The sequence below is a fragment of the Aethalodelphis obliquidens genome, unplaced genomic scaffold, assembly GCF_003676395.1.
Source record: "Aethalodelphis obliquidens isolate GAN/ISIS:26980383/991018 unplaced genomic scaffold, ASM367639v1 scaffold33, whole genome shotgun sequence".
NCBI lineage: Eukaryota > Metazoa > Chordata > Mammalia > Artiodactyla > Delphinidae > Aethalodelphis > Aethalodelphis obliquidens.
Window position 1 is genome coordinate 7,147,556 of NW_020837977.1, and position 15,173 is coordinate 7,162,728.

Below are 15,173 nucleotides of genomic sequence, written 5' to 3' on the forward strand. Positions count from 1 at the left end.
CCAGAGTGTCTGATTCAGGAAGCCTGAGGTGTGGCCTGAGAATATGCATTTTAACAAGTTCCCAGGTGATACTGATGCTGGTGGTCCAAGGACAACACTGTGAGAATCGCTGCTCTAGGACACAGTTAAGAAAAGCATTGTTTTCCACAAGGAAATTAGAATGTTTCTGCTAGTGATGATTATACAACTTTCTGCTTTGGTGGCCAGGAAACTGAGGGTCAAATTTGAAGCCCAGGAAGAATCTCATAGAAATATTTAATTCTTTTCTCTGGTTTTGATGTTCTGCTCTATTTACATCATCTCTATGTCTTTCTTTTCAAGGAAATATGATGAATTTCTTTTTCTTTTTTTAATTGAAGTATTGATATAGTTGATTTACAATATTACATTAGTTTTGTGTGTGCGATATGGTGATTCAATATCTTTATAGATTATACTCCATTTAAAGTTATTACAAAATAATAGCTATATTTCCCTGTGCTGCATAATATATCCTTGTTGCTTATTTATTTTATACACAGTAGTTTGTATCTCTTCATCCCATATACCTATTTTGCCCCTGCCCCCTTTCCTATTCCCACTGGTAACCAGTGGTTTGTCCTCTGTATCTGCGAGTCTGTTTCTGTTTTGCTATATGCATTTTTTTGTTCTACTCTTTAGATTCCACATATAAGTGATTACAGAGTATTTGCTTTTCTCCGTCTGACTTATTTTACTAAGAATACCCTCTAGGTCCATCCATGTTGTTGCAAATGGCAGAATCTCATTCTTTTTCATGGCTGAGTAATGTTCCATTGTAAACATATGCCACGTCTTCTTTATCCATTCATCTCATCTTCTCTATATCTAGTTCTTTGTTTCATTTCTCTTTTACATTTATTTTGTTGTACCTTCGGCTTAAGAGGCAAAATGTAGATGGTAACAGGCATGGCAAAGAATTGCTAAAAAAGAAGACACTTTTCAAATACTCAGTGCAAGTTAACTGTGGGACTACTACTCATCAGAGTAGTATCTACTTAGAAATATATATAAATACTCATTAGATTTAAACAAGCAGGATTGTACCGTGGCCAGTAACCACTAATAATGTATTCTGGGCCCAGTGGCCGCCGTTTCTGTCCACTGTCGGCAGGTAAGTGGTTCAGGAGCTCTGTGTGCTCACCCAGAGGTGACTGTGGTGTGCCAGGGTCATCCAGTTCCTTCTGCTCTTTTATTGGCGAACAGGGAATGCCATTTGTCAGTATGCTGTGGGGTGGGGGAAGAAACTGCAATACTTTAATGGGGACTTGTGATGGGGGAACCCAGGGACATCATTAGTTCCAAAGAAAATGGGCAGGAAATGGAGGCACTTGGGGTCCTGTGTTGTCCATGTTACATACGAAGAGCAACTTTGGTTTTGCTTTTACAGGAAGACGTGACTAAAAATAGTTTGATGCTCCTTTGTAATAGGCATGGTAAAGTTGTATCTGCTACATGTCCATGAAATATACAGGAGGGTGCAAGATTTACAGGCCATAAAGGAGGTTATTGAGGTTTTCACTGCATGGTGATGGTATGTTTCCACCAGCTTTTTGATGCATCTGAAGGCTTAAAAGTATATAAATAATAAGAACTAAAAGATTGGAGGTAAAGGAAATTTCATGGAGAGACGTTAAAGAAAGTGATTCCAGGATTTTAATTTATGGAGGTGACTGAGTGATGGTATGGAGAGGTCAATGCCATTGAAAGAAGAATTTGTTACTTACATTTCCCAAGAGAAGGGGGCACACCATGCCATATGGGGCCACAGGGGAAGCACCAGGTTCTGGTCAGGAAACGAAAGACAGGAGTGAGGGGAAAGCCAAGGCCAGAGCCCTTATTGGGGTTTCCATGGGAAAGACAAGGCAGGACAGAGTAAACAGCTTACCACTGGCTAGTCTGAGTGATTCCAGCCGACTCTGGGCTGTAGGGCTGCTTTCTAGTTGTCTGGGTGGCTTAGGGCAGGGGAAATGCTGGCTTGGCGTGTGAGAGTTAGATAACAAGGTGGCGGATCATATAAACTCAGGATTGGTTGGTTTCCGTATGAAAGATGTGCTCCCAGCTGAGCCCTTGCTATATCTAAGCACTGGTAGTCCAGTCTCTATCCAGCCAGCAAGCTTTTTAAGATGTCAAAACATTATAAAATACAGGGAAAAAGTGATTAATAGAAAGCTGATGGGGAAAAAAGAAGCTTCTGTATTACAGCCAGAGGTACACTCTTACCTGGCCCGATTCCACTATAATTATTATATGGAGCTCCCACTGCCTTTCTTTCCACCACTTTCCCTCTCCCCATCCTCTGGAGGGCCTTTCCCAAGCCCTTGAGACTGAGGCTTAGGTTCAGCCCTGTATTTTGGCATCATGTTATTTTATAAAGATCTCCACATTCTACATAACAATGATCCCCCACTCTGGTGCTTCCATTTTTACCCATGGTCTCCTTGTCTTTGCCCAATGGGAATTCTGTGCCTGGTTTGACTTAGTTCACTTAAGCCACCTTTCTTTGCTTGTTCTGTTGATATTTCCCTCAAATTTTACTTTGATTTAAGAAATTGGCATTACCTAAGACTTTCAGGAAAGGACTAGACTGGTTCCCAAGTATCATTCTAATTATTGAGATAGATGGCTGGCAATGTCTATCTCAAGAAAATTTCTCTTTCTTTGCTTCTTTTCCTCTTTCACAAATATCTTTATTAAGCAACTACTACAGGATGAAGAATTCAGGATACATATATGAAAAGTTACAGTCCTTGCCTCAAAGGGAGCTAGAAAGGAAAATAGGCATAATAAAATGTAAGTCTTAAAATGGAGGTATATACCTTCTGAGGAAGTTGAAGAAAAAGGAAGAAGGAATTCCTAAGTTAGTGGCCTGAGTCAGGGAAGACTTCTCTAGGAGGATGACATATTGCTGCATCCTTTTAAATTTGAAGTTTTTTTTTTGGGTGGGGGAGTGGAATATAAAAGCAATGCATGTTCATGGTTGAAAATTTAGAAAGTATTTAAAAATATAAAAAATAAAATAAAGGTGAATTCCAACCTCATCCCTGAACATAAATGATTAAATTTTTTTATAATAAAAAAGTATATTTTGAAACTGGACAGAGGTGGTGATTGCATACCATTGTGAATGTACTAAATATCGCTGAATTGTTGACTTTAAAATAGTTAAATTTATGTTATGTGAACTTCACCTCAAAAAATTATTTTTAAAAAGGTGTTTATTCTAATTTAAACATAAGGAAAATAAACTGAATGGGCACTAAACTTCAGATAAATCCTTTTTTTTTTCCCCACAAGAAGAGATATTATTTCCAAAAATATCTGTGTCAGGAAAATTATAAAAAGTATTAATATGGGTCAGTATGTTTGGTTGGTACTTAATGTTTATAATTTATACCTGGGTATAAATGTAAGTTTCCAGGTAATAAAATCTAGTCAACAACTTTATAGTAATAATAATTCATCTGCTTTGTATAATAATAAACCAAACACTACCCCTCATCCCACTCTCAGTTTAAATTAAAAACATGCTATACTCCAATAAGAATTAAAAAAAAATAAATAAAAGTAACCACCGCCTCCCCAAATCCATAGAACCATACATGAACAGAAAAGTTAATTTTATTAATTGCTAATTTATTTTTTAAAAATGGATGACTGGGACTTCCCTGGTGGCGCAGTGATTAAGAATCTGCCTGCCTATGCAGGGGACATGGGTTCAATCCCTGGTCTGGGAAGACCCCACATGCCACGGAGCAACTCAGCCCGTGTACCACAACTACTGAGCCTGCGTGATGCAACTACTGAAGCCCACGCCCATAGGGCCCGTGCTCTACAACAAGAGAAGCCACCACAGTGAGAAGCCCGCGCACCACACGGAAGAGTAGCCTCTGCTCGCCACAACTAGAGAAAGCCTGCATGCAGCAACGAAGACCCAACATGGCCAAAAATAAATTTAAAAATTTAAGGTAAATTAAAAAAAATAAAAAATGGATGACAAAAGAACAAGATTGAAAGCTTATGTCTACTTTAAAAGGGCTCTGTAGAAGAACTTAAAGTGGGTGTGGAAATAAGATATCAGCAGGTAAAAACAAATACAACATATCGCGGGGAAGGAATTTTCTTGCAACCAGAAAAATATCAGAAAATAAATGGAAAGTTAAAAAAATATGCTAGAGCAGAAGCAAGAAGAACTACAATCCTGCAGCCTGTGGAACAAAAACCACATTCACAGAAAGATAGACAAGATGAAAAGGCAGAGGGCTATGTACCAGATGAAGGAACAAGATAAAACCCCAGAAAAACAACTAAATGAAGTGGAGATAGGCAACCTTCCAGAAAAAGAATTCAAAATAATGATAGTGAAGATGATCCAGGACCTCAGAAAAAGAATGGAGGCAAAGATCGAGAAGATGCAAGAAATGTTTAACAAAGACCTAGAAGAATTAAAGAACAAACAAACAGAGATGAACAATACAATGACTGAAATGAAAACTACACTAGAAGGAATCAATAGCAGAATAACTGAGGCAGAAGAACGGATAAGTGACCTGGAAGACAGAATGGTGGAATTCACTGTGGCAGAACAGAATAAAGAAGAAAGAATGAAAAGAAATGAAGACAGCCTAAGAGACCTCTGGGACAACATTAAATGCAGCAACATTTGTATTATAGGGGTGCCAGAGAGAAAGGACCCAAGAGAGAGAGAAAGGACCCAAGAAAATATTTGAAGAGATTATAGTTAAAAACTTCCCTAACATGGGAAAGGAAATAGCCACGCAAGTCCAGGAAGTGCAGAGAGTCCCATACAGGATAAACCCAAGGAGAAACACACCGAGACACATAGTAATCAAATTGGCAAAAATTAAAGACAAAGAAAAATTATTAAAAGCAGCAAGGGAAAAACAACAAATAACAACCAAGGGAACTCCCATAAGGCTAACAGCTGATTTCTCAGCAGAAACTCTACAAGCCTGAGGGGAGTGGCATGATATACTTAAAGTGATGAAAAGGAAGAACCTACAACCAAGATTACTCTACCCAGCAAGGATCTCATTCAGATTTGATGGAGAAATCAAAAGCTTTACAGACAAGCAAAAGCTAAGAGAATTCAGCACCACCAAACCATCTCTACAACAAATGCTAAAGGAACTTCTCTAAGTGGGAAACACAAGAGAAGAAAAGGACCTACAAAAACAAACCCAAAACAAATAAAGAAAATGATAATAGGAACACACATATCAATAATTACCCTAAACGTGAATGGATTAAATGCTCCAACCAAAAGACACAGGCTTGCTGAATGGATACAAAAACAAGACCCATATATATGCTGTCTACAAGAGACCCACTTCAGACCTAGGGACACATTCAGACTGAAAGTGAGGGGATGGAAAAAGATATTCCATGCAAATGGAAATCAAAAGAAAGCTGGAGTAGCAATACTCATATCAGATAAAATAGACTTTAAAATAAAGAATGTTGTAAGAGACAAAGAAGGACACTACATAATGATCAGGGGATCAATCCAAGAGGAAGATATAACAATTTTAAATATATACGCACCCAACATAGGAGCACCTCAATACATAAGGCAACTGCTAACAGCTATAAAATAGGAAATCGACAGTAACACAATAATAGTGGGGGACTTTAACACCTCACTTACACCAATGGACAGATCATCCAAAATGAAAATAAATAAGGACACAGAAGCTTTAAACGACACAATAGACCAGATAGATTTAATTGATATTTATAGGACATTCCATCCAAAAACAACAGATTACACTTTCTTCTCAAGTGTGCACGGAACACTCTCCAGGATAGATCACATCTTGGGTCACAAATCAAGCGTCAGTAAATTTAAGAAAACTGAAATCATATCAAACATCTTTTCTGAGCAAAACACTATGACATTAGAAATGAATTACAGGGAAAAAACCGTAAAAAACACAAACACATGGAGGCTAAACAATACGTTATTAAATAACCAAGAGATCACTGAAGAAATCAAAGAGGAAATCAAAAAATGCCTAGAGACAAATGACAATGAAACACGACTATCCAAACTTATGGGATGCAGCAAAAGCAGTTCTAAGATGGAAGTTTATAGCTATACAAGCCTACCTCAATAAACAAGAAAAATCGCAAATAAACAATTAACCTTACACGTAAAGGAACTAGAGAAAGACGAACAAACAAAACCCAAAGTTAGCAGAAGGAAAGAAATCATAACGATCAGAGCAGAAATAAATGAAAAAGGAACAAAGAAAACAATAACAAAGATCAATAAAACTCAGAGCTTGTTCTTTCAGAAGATAAACAAAATTGCTAAACCATTAGCCAGACTCATCAAGAAAAAGAGGGAGAGGACTCAAATCAATAAAATTAGAAATGAAAAAGGAGAAGTTACAACAGACACCACAGAAATACAAAGCATCTTAAGAGACTGCTACAGGCAACTCTATGCCAGTAAAATGGACAACCTGGAAGAAATGGACAAATGCTTAGAAAGTATAACTTCCAAGACTGAACCAGGAAGAAATAGAAAATATGAACAGACCAATCACAAGCAATGAAATTGAAACTGTGATTAAAAATCTTCCAACAAACAAAAGTCCAGGACCAGATGGCTTCACAGGTGAATTCTATCAAACATTTAGAGGAGAGCTAACACCCATCCTTCTCAAACTCTTCCAAAAGTTGCAGAGGAAGGAACACTCCCAAACTCATTCTATGAAGCCACCATCACCCTGATACCAAAACCAGACAAAGATACTACAAAAAAAGAAAATTACAGACCAATATCACTGATGAATATAGATGCAAAAATCCTCAACAAAATACTAGCAAACAGAATCCAACAACACATTAAAAGGATCATACACCATGACCAAGTGGGATTTATCCCAGGGATGTAAGGATTCTTCAGTGTATGCAAATCAATCAATGTGATACACCATATTAACAAATTGAAGAAGAAAAACCATATGATCATCTCAACAAATGCAGAAAAAGCTTTTGACAAAATTCAACACCCATTTATGATAAAAACTCTCCAGAAAGTGGGCATAGAGGGAGCCTACCTCAACATAATAAAGGCCATATAGGACAAACCCACAGCAAACATCATTCTCAATGGTGAAAAACTGAAAACGTTTCCTCTAAGATCAGGAACAAGACAAGGATATCCACTCTCGCCAGTATTATTCAACATAGTTTTGGAAGTCCTAGCCACGGCAATCAGAGAAGAAAAAGAAATAAAAGGAATACAAATTGGAAAAGAAGAAGTAAAACTGTCACTGTTTGCAGATGACATGATACTATACATAGAGAATCCTAACGATGCCACCAGAAAACTACTAGAGCTAATTAATGAATTTGGTAAAGTTGCAGGATACAAAATTAATGCACAGAAATCTCTTGCATTCCTATACACTAATGATGAAAAATCTGAAAGAGAAATTAAGGAAACACTCCCATTTACCATTGCAACAAAAAGAATAAAATACCTAGGAATAAACCTACCTAGGGAGACAAAAGACCTGTATGCAGAAAACTATAAGACACTGATGGAAGAAATTAAAGATGATACCAACAGATGGAGAGATATACCATGTTCTTGGATTGGAAGAATCAATATTGTGAAAATGACTATACTACCCAAAGCAATCTACAGATTCAATGCAATCCCTATCAAATTAACAATGGCATTTTTTATGGAATTAGAACAAAAAATCTTAAAATGTGTATGGAGACATAAAGGACCCCGAATAGCCAAAGCAGTCTTGAGGGAAAAAAAACGGAGCTGGAGGAATCAGACTCCCTGACTTCAGACTATACTATAAAGCTACAGTAATCAAGACAATATGGTACTGGCACAAAAACAGAAACATAGATCAATGGAACAAGATAGAAACCCCAGAGATAAACTCACGCACCTATGGTCAACTAATCTATGACAAAGGAGGCAAGGATATACAATGGAGAAAAGACAGTCTCTTCAATAAGTGGTGCTGGGAAAACTGGACAGCTACATGTAAAAGAATGAAATTTGAACACTCCCTAACACCATACACAAAAATAAACCCAAAATGGATTAGAGACCTAAAGGTAAGACCAGACACTATAAAACTCTTAGAGGAAAACATAGGAAGAACACTCTTTGACATAAATCACAGCAAGATCTTTTTTGATCCACCTCCTAGAGTAATGGAAATAAAAACAAAGACAAACAAATGGGACCTAATGAAACTTAAATGTTTTGCACAGCAAAGGAAACCATAAACAAGATGAAAAGACAACCTTCAGAATGGGAGAAAATATTTGCAAACGAATCAACGGACAAAGGATTAATCTCCAAAATATATAAACAGCTCATGCAGCTCAATATTAAAAAAGCAAACAACCCAATCAAAAAATGGGCAGAAGACCTAAATAGACATTTCTCCAAAGAAGACATACAGATGGCCAAGAAGCACATGAAAATCTGCTGAACATCACTAATTATTAGAGAAATGCAAATGAAAACTACAATGAGGTATCACCTCACACCAGTTAGAATGGGCATCATCAGAAAATCTACAAACAACAAACGCTGGAGAGGGTGTGGAGAAAAGGGAACCCTCTTCCACTGTTGGTGGGAATGTAAATTGATACAGCCACTATGGAGAACAATATGGAGGTTCCTTAAAAAACTAGAAATAGAATTACCATATGGTCCAGCAATCCCACCACTGGGCTTCTACCCAGAGAAAACTATAATTCAAAAAGACACATGCACCCCAATGTAAAGAGTGCTGCACCCCAATTGCAGCACTCTTTACAATAGCCAGGTCATGGAAGCAACCTAAATGCCTGTTGACAGACGAATGGGTAAAGAAGATGTGGTACATATATACAATGGAATATTACTCAGCCATAAAAAGCAACGAAATTGGGTCATTTGTTGAGATGTGGATGGATCTAGAGACTGTCATACAGAGTGAAGTAAATCAGAAAGAGAAAAACAAATATCGTATATTAACTCATATATGTGGAACCTAGAAAAATCGTACAGATGAACTGGTTTGCAGGGCATAAATTGAGACATAGATGTAGAGAACAAATGTACGGACACCAAGGGGGGAAAGCGGCGGAGGGAGGTGGTGGTGGTGTGATGAATTGGGAGATTGGGATTGACATGTATACACTGATGTGTATAAAATTGATGACTAATAAGAACCTGCTGTATAAAAAATATATACATATGCTAAAACAAATTAGCATATAGATATTATTCATAATTATGAGTTTGAATCTTGAAGAACATGTCAAATTATGCTGTGGATTTCCAGTAATATCAGTTAATACATAGGAAATATTCAAAGCTCTATCGCTTAAAAAGGCAGTCGCCCAGTTATCTGAAAAATTCAAGCATGCAAACTATTTCTCTTCTAGATAGGCTGCATAAAGCCAGTATTGTATATCTCCTCCTTGTTCTTTTGTTCACATTTAAATTTTTCTTTTAATGGGATTTTTAGTTTATAATCTTATCTACATCCCTTTAGGATTCTTTAGCTTTAAAGAGCCCCACTTTAAAAAAGATGATCTATTTGGTCCTTCACATTTTTCTGTGGTTTTGGTAAGTCCACCACCACATGGACTACCCTGAATTTTATGACATATGCTTCCTTAATACCTAACTCTCTCCCCAGGAGGAAATCAGGCATCCTTGGAACAGACTTCATTTTCACATAAGTATATGGATATTGTTTTAGTACAAATTAAAAAATGTTAATAAATAAATACATTCCAGGAATATTTTTTGAGTGCCCACTGAATGTCAGATCTGTGCCAGGAGCTGGACATACAAAGATGTACCAAGGTCCTGCCTTCATGGCATTTACATTCTCTTGAAAGAAGCAGATGGGAAAACATGTGCAGCTACAAAAGAACTGATGAGCATAGATGGACAGGAACAGCGTGTGGTGGGAGCACAGAGAAGGAACACTTCCATCTGTCTGGAGGGGCTGTGACAGCTTCCTCCAGGAGGGGATTAATCTCGACACTCAGTGGATGAGCTTGACATTTGCTGATCGGATTTGTGGGGAATACAGTTAATAGCACAGAGTTAAGAAAGACCCTGTTGTAGCATAAGGGCGTAACTGTTCTGATAACTGAGAGACTGTACGTGTCAGAAGTAATGCAGCTTACCTTTTCCATGAAGATATGTAAAGATCACACACATGAGTTAATTCACATTACAAAATGCAAACTATACAAAAGTATATACACAAGAATCTTTTTTTATTTCTCTTTCCCAATCTTACTCCCATTCACAGCATTTCTTGGCATTATATATATTGAAGTGTATACCTTCTACCATATATAAATCCATTGTTTTAGCTTGTTTTTTACCTAAATATTATATATATATTTATGCACACAGGCATATATATATTTCTGCAGCAGCTTGCTTTATTCGTTAACAAAAATATTTCTTGGAGTTCCTTTCATGCTAGTACCTAAAGCTCCATTTCATTTTTAACTACTACATAGTATTTCATTACAAGGCTGTGGCATAATTTATGTAAACGTTTCCCATTGATGGACATCTACTTTTTCCCCCTAAATTTTTGCTCTTATAAATAACGCTGTAATGAAAATGCACATACATCTTGAAGCATATATATGGCAAGTTCTGTGGAATAAATGCCTAGATTCAAAAATGGGACTTTTCTCTCTTCCTTGAGAGGTGGCTGGATAGGTACGGAGCCCGTACCCCTGGGCTGTCGGGCTCCTTTGGAGATCATTTCTGTTTGTTCCCCAAACCAAAGTCCCTGGGAGTGTCTGACCTGGTGGCCTTATCCCTTATGCCTTTTTAGCTGTATTATTTCCTGTTTCATAATGAGGCTGGAAGAACAGATGTCCCATATCATGTACCAATTCCTCTGCTGTGGGTGTCAGGCCAGAGAGCTGGCATCTCAGAAGTGCGCCTACTCAGGGAAGTGTTAGTTGGGTGAAGTGGAAACTATAATTTAGGACTATATTGCATGTACTTTATACATTTAGTAGACTTCAGGGTCTTAACAAAGAATACCATTATTTCAGTCAATAAAAAATGCAAATCATTTATTTTAAGCAGTTTTTGAAACAGGAGTCATAGGTTTGGGGTATTTCTTATAAGGATATTTGTGTATGGGTATGTTTTTAGATTCTTTATTAAATTTCCTTATCCTAGTTGAAAAACTAAAAAAAATCCCAAATCTATTTAATAAAGGGAATGAGTTCTAATCAGTCATCAATTTTTCCTATATTGCTGAATGGCTATTTCCAGTTCATTTCAAAAGCAATTCAATTTTCTTTTCTTCTCCATCCCTTGTTTATAACATTCATTTGTCATTTTTGTCATTTTATAGACCTACCAAGAGCAGCTGTCAGGATCTTAAGCAACATGACATTCCTTTTTGTGAGTTTGTCATACACAGCTGAGAGTGCCATTGTAACTGCTTTCATTACCTTCATTCCCAAGTTCATCGAGTCACAGTTTGGTATTCCAGCTTCCAATGCCAGCATCTACACTGGTAAGGCACTGCCGTTAGAACTCCTTGAAACCATGATCATTTTTGACCACTAAACTAAAATGCAATGAGTAAAGAGAAAGTTCGTTCTAACATCAAGGTGTTAAATTCAAGTTCATGAACAGCAACCTTCCCCCACCTCAGATTTTAGGAGGAGGAAGTCTTTGAATGTTTTCTCTTCGATTCAGATTGTACTAAAGTGTAACATTTTCACCAACTGTGTTTTGGAAAAGGGAGAACTTTGCATATTTGTGTTTTTACGGTTCTCAGTTCAAAAAAATGAAATGGGCAAACTTAAATCTGAATAAATCTTTTCATGGTCTGATATGAGTCTGAAAGTGTTAAATTTTAAAAAATTGATGGTCTGAAATATAGATCATTTTCATGGATTTTTCATGCATAAATGTGAACACGTTTTAACTGCATTACTGGAGGTGCTTGAAGTTCGAAAGGCAATCTATGAATTTTGTTTTCGATGATGTTTTATGTTGGTACATAGACCCATAATACTTTGTGCTCAAATCTTTTTTTTTTCCATAGTAAATTGGGTGCTCAGAAATGTGGGAACATGAATTCTCAGATATTGGGATTTTCAGTGTATTATATCATGTAATATCCTGGATGTTTCCTTAGAGATTTCAAAGATGGTCAAATGACTGTATCTACCTAAGGCTCAATTTATTAATAAAGTATATTTAAGCGGTTAAGTGGAGAATTACAAGAGCTTTTGCAATGGCCGGCTCCCACTTTTCTCCTTCACTTCCACATTCAAACCCAGCAAGCTTGGATTATCTGAAAATTAGAGGACAAAATTATATTATTGTATAGAAAGAGAAGTCAAACTATTTGGGTAATCATTTTGTTCTCTATTTCATTTTGCCCATAAAAATACATACATGTTGGGTTGTGGGTCCATGATAGCAAATCTTTTTATAGAGTATACTGCTATGGACATTTTAATTGTCACCTATAAATCTGTTTTTTTCTGTTGGTTTTAAATAATATACGTTTTGCTTATATTAAGGTAAAATTTACAGATTATAATTACATTAATTATTAATTAATGTAATTAATTAATAATGTAATTAATTAACTACATTATAATTTGGTTGTCAGAAATCCTGAACATCCTATTTTTTGTTTAATTCTTACACTAACCTTTGTTGAGCAACAATTCTTGGACAGGGAAACCACGAGTTGTCTTGTTGTTAGATCTGAAGCCATGTAACTGTCAGATGTGGTCTCAGTATTTCCCACAATAAGTTTCAATATTAGAGGTGTTACTGGAAAGAAGGTTCATAGTCAAATAAATTGGGGGCTTGCTGAGTTAAACAAAATAGTACAGAGTCCTTTGCTGCTGGACTTTTCATAACCCTTAATATACCAATGTGCATTGTGAAACTCCCAAAGGAAAGTTCAAAGTACAGTCTCTCCTAAATTTATTTGACCATGAAATCTGATTTCTTTAAGGCATTCTTTCTCATGAATAGTGTTCTTCAGGACACACATCAGTCCAGCCTGTGTGTCCCTGTTCCAGCCAGGCTAGGGAGGAGATCCTTCTGGATCATCCCATGTCCCTCCAGATGCACCATTTGGACCTCGAGAGTTACCAGGCTGTGGTCCAGTGCTGAGCTGGGTAGGAATGGATGCGTATTGAACCCATATTGACCAAGGCCATCTCTTAATTACTGGTTGAGGCAGAGGCTAGATAGACAACTTTCTGTGGACCTGGGGTCTTTGGCTGCAGAGTTCCACAGTGAAGTGCTCAAGGCAGTGGTCTCTGAGTGTGGCCTTCTTGGTGAAGAGGGTAAACGATTGAATAAAACTAAATCACGGAATTTGTTCATCCCACGTTCCAACATCCAGGTTAAAAAGCAGCAGTATCACACAGTGCCAATGCCATTCTGGTTTTGTCATCAGCAGCTTTTTTTGTTTTTGATCATTGCCAATGCAATTTATACAATGTTTGGTAGTCTTCGGTGTTTTGATAAAAAGGCCTTTCATTTCCAGCTCACGTACTTTTTCCTTCCTTTCCAGACAGATAACAAACAGTAATAGTCAAGAGATATTCAGACTGATTAAGAGTAGAGAGTGGCCTGTCATATTGCGGTAAAATTAAACAGGCATGACGCTTCTTTTTAAAACTTATGTCGATTTTTTGAATTTGTATCAATTGAATCCTTCTTACTCTCTAAGCAGAGATTTGTATTTTTTAAGGACTTATTTAATTTAATTTTTTGTATTTAAACCCCGTTCCCTGCACATAAGTGACATGGAGAATTAAGAAGTGTATCTGAAGATGAATTTAAAAATAGTTTAAATTTCTCCTCTGACAAAGTTTTCGAGTTAAAGTTCTTTCTTCATTTAAAAAAATTACCTGACCCTCCATAGCAGTTTGCTTGTGTTGTGTTATATGGTAGAGATGAAGCTCCGTACATGTATCGAAGATGGGCCTTTGCTCACTCGCCCTCTCTCGTAGCCATTGAATACCGACGCCGGGCACGGTGCTGTGCCGTGTGTGTGTGGTGTGTGTGTGGTGTGTGTGTGTCGTGTGTGTGTGTTGCCTGTGTGGTGTGTGTGTTGTGTGTATTATGTGTGTGTTGAGTGTTGTGTGTGTTGTGTGTGTGTTGTGGTGTGTGTGTGTTTGCTGTGTGTGTGTGTTGTGTGTGTGTGTTTGTGTGTGTGTGTATGTAGGCAGGTGGACACGGGGCGGGGCAGATATAAAGGCTCAAACCTGGACCTTAAGGTGCTTACAGATCTAAGAGGAGAGAGCTTACAAAATAAGTTTAGAAAAAGCTGTTTAAATAAATGAATGGAAGCTGTGCGCTACAGAGATTATTTTGGCCGGCGGCGTGGCGGTGTTGAGCTGCGTGTCATGGTGGAAATGGCTTTTAACCAGGCTTTTAAGGAGAAGTAGAATTGGACCGTTTGGAGTCTGGAGGAAAGGCGTTTGCTCTCTGTGCAGGACCAACTTGAACAAAGGCAAAGAGCAGGGAAGGCTGAGGCTTGTTCTGGCTCCAGCCAGCACCCCCGGCCCCAGAAAAGCTTTCCTCGGACAGACATGAGAGGGCTCTAAAGGCAAGCAGGTGAGAGGTGGGCTGAGCGGCGGTGGAGAGGTGAATGCTTTCAGATGTTGCTGTGGGGGGGCACCTTCAGCACCACTGGGCTCATCTCATCATCACATTGGGGGCCCCTGTGCCCTGAGAGGAGGTGGTGACACTCATGAGTGTGTCACTAAAACACCTTCAGCCCACTGGTGTTCGTTCCTGTGCAACAGTGGATATGTGGTCACGCTGCACCCTCCCTGTTTATGGTCTTTCTGCTGACTCCCTTAGGGTCACATTTATTGAATGAAATGAAATTGATATTTTGGAAAAGCCTGAAATAGCGGGAAAAGCCCTGCAGGAGGAGTTAGACGGAGCGGTCATGAACCCTGCCCTGCTGGTCACCAACTCTGTGACTTTGGGCAGGTCACTTAACTCCCTGAACTTCAGCTAAAACTGAACTTTATCTGTCTGATGAGGATAATATCTCCCCTCTCTCTGTGTCAGTGTTGTTGTCAGGATCAAATGAAGTAGTAAATAATGATTT

The 15,173-nt window shown here is 37.9% G+C and overlaps 1 protein-coding gene across 2 annotated transcripts in view; it reads left to right on the plus strand.

The window, feature by feature from the left end:
- The window catches only part of SLCO5A1 (solute carrier organic anion transporter family member 5A1), a 123,086-nt gene that overhangs the window by 59,108 nt on the left and 48,805 nt on the right, over positions 1–15,173 (plus strand). For both annotated transcript variants that reach the window (XM_027127939.1, XM_027127940.1), the window contains exon 5: positions 11,421–11,585. In XM_027127939.1, the coding sequence (XP_026983740.1) occupies positions 11,421–11,585 (165 nt within the window). The remainder of the gene's footprint in view (positions 1–11,420; positions 11,586–15,173) is intronic.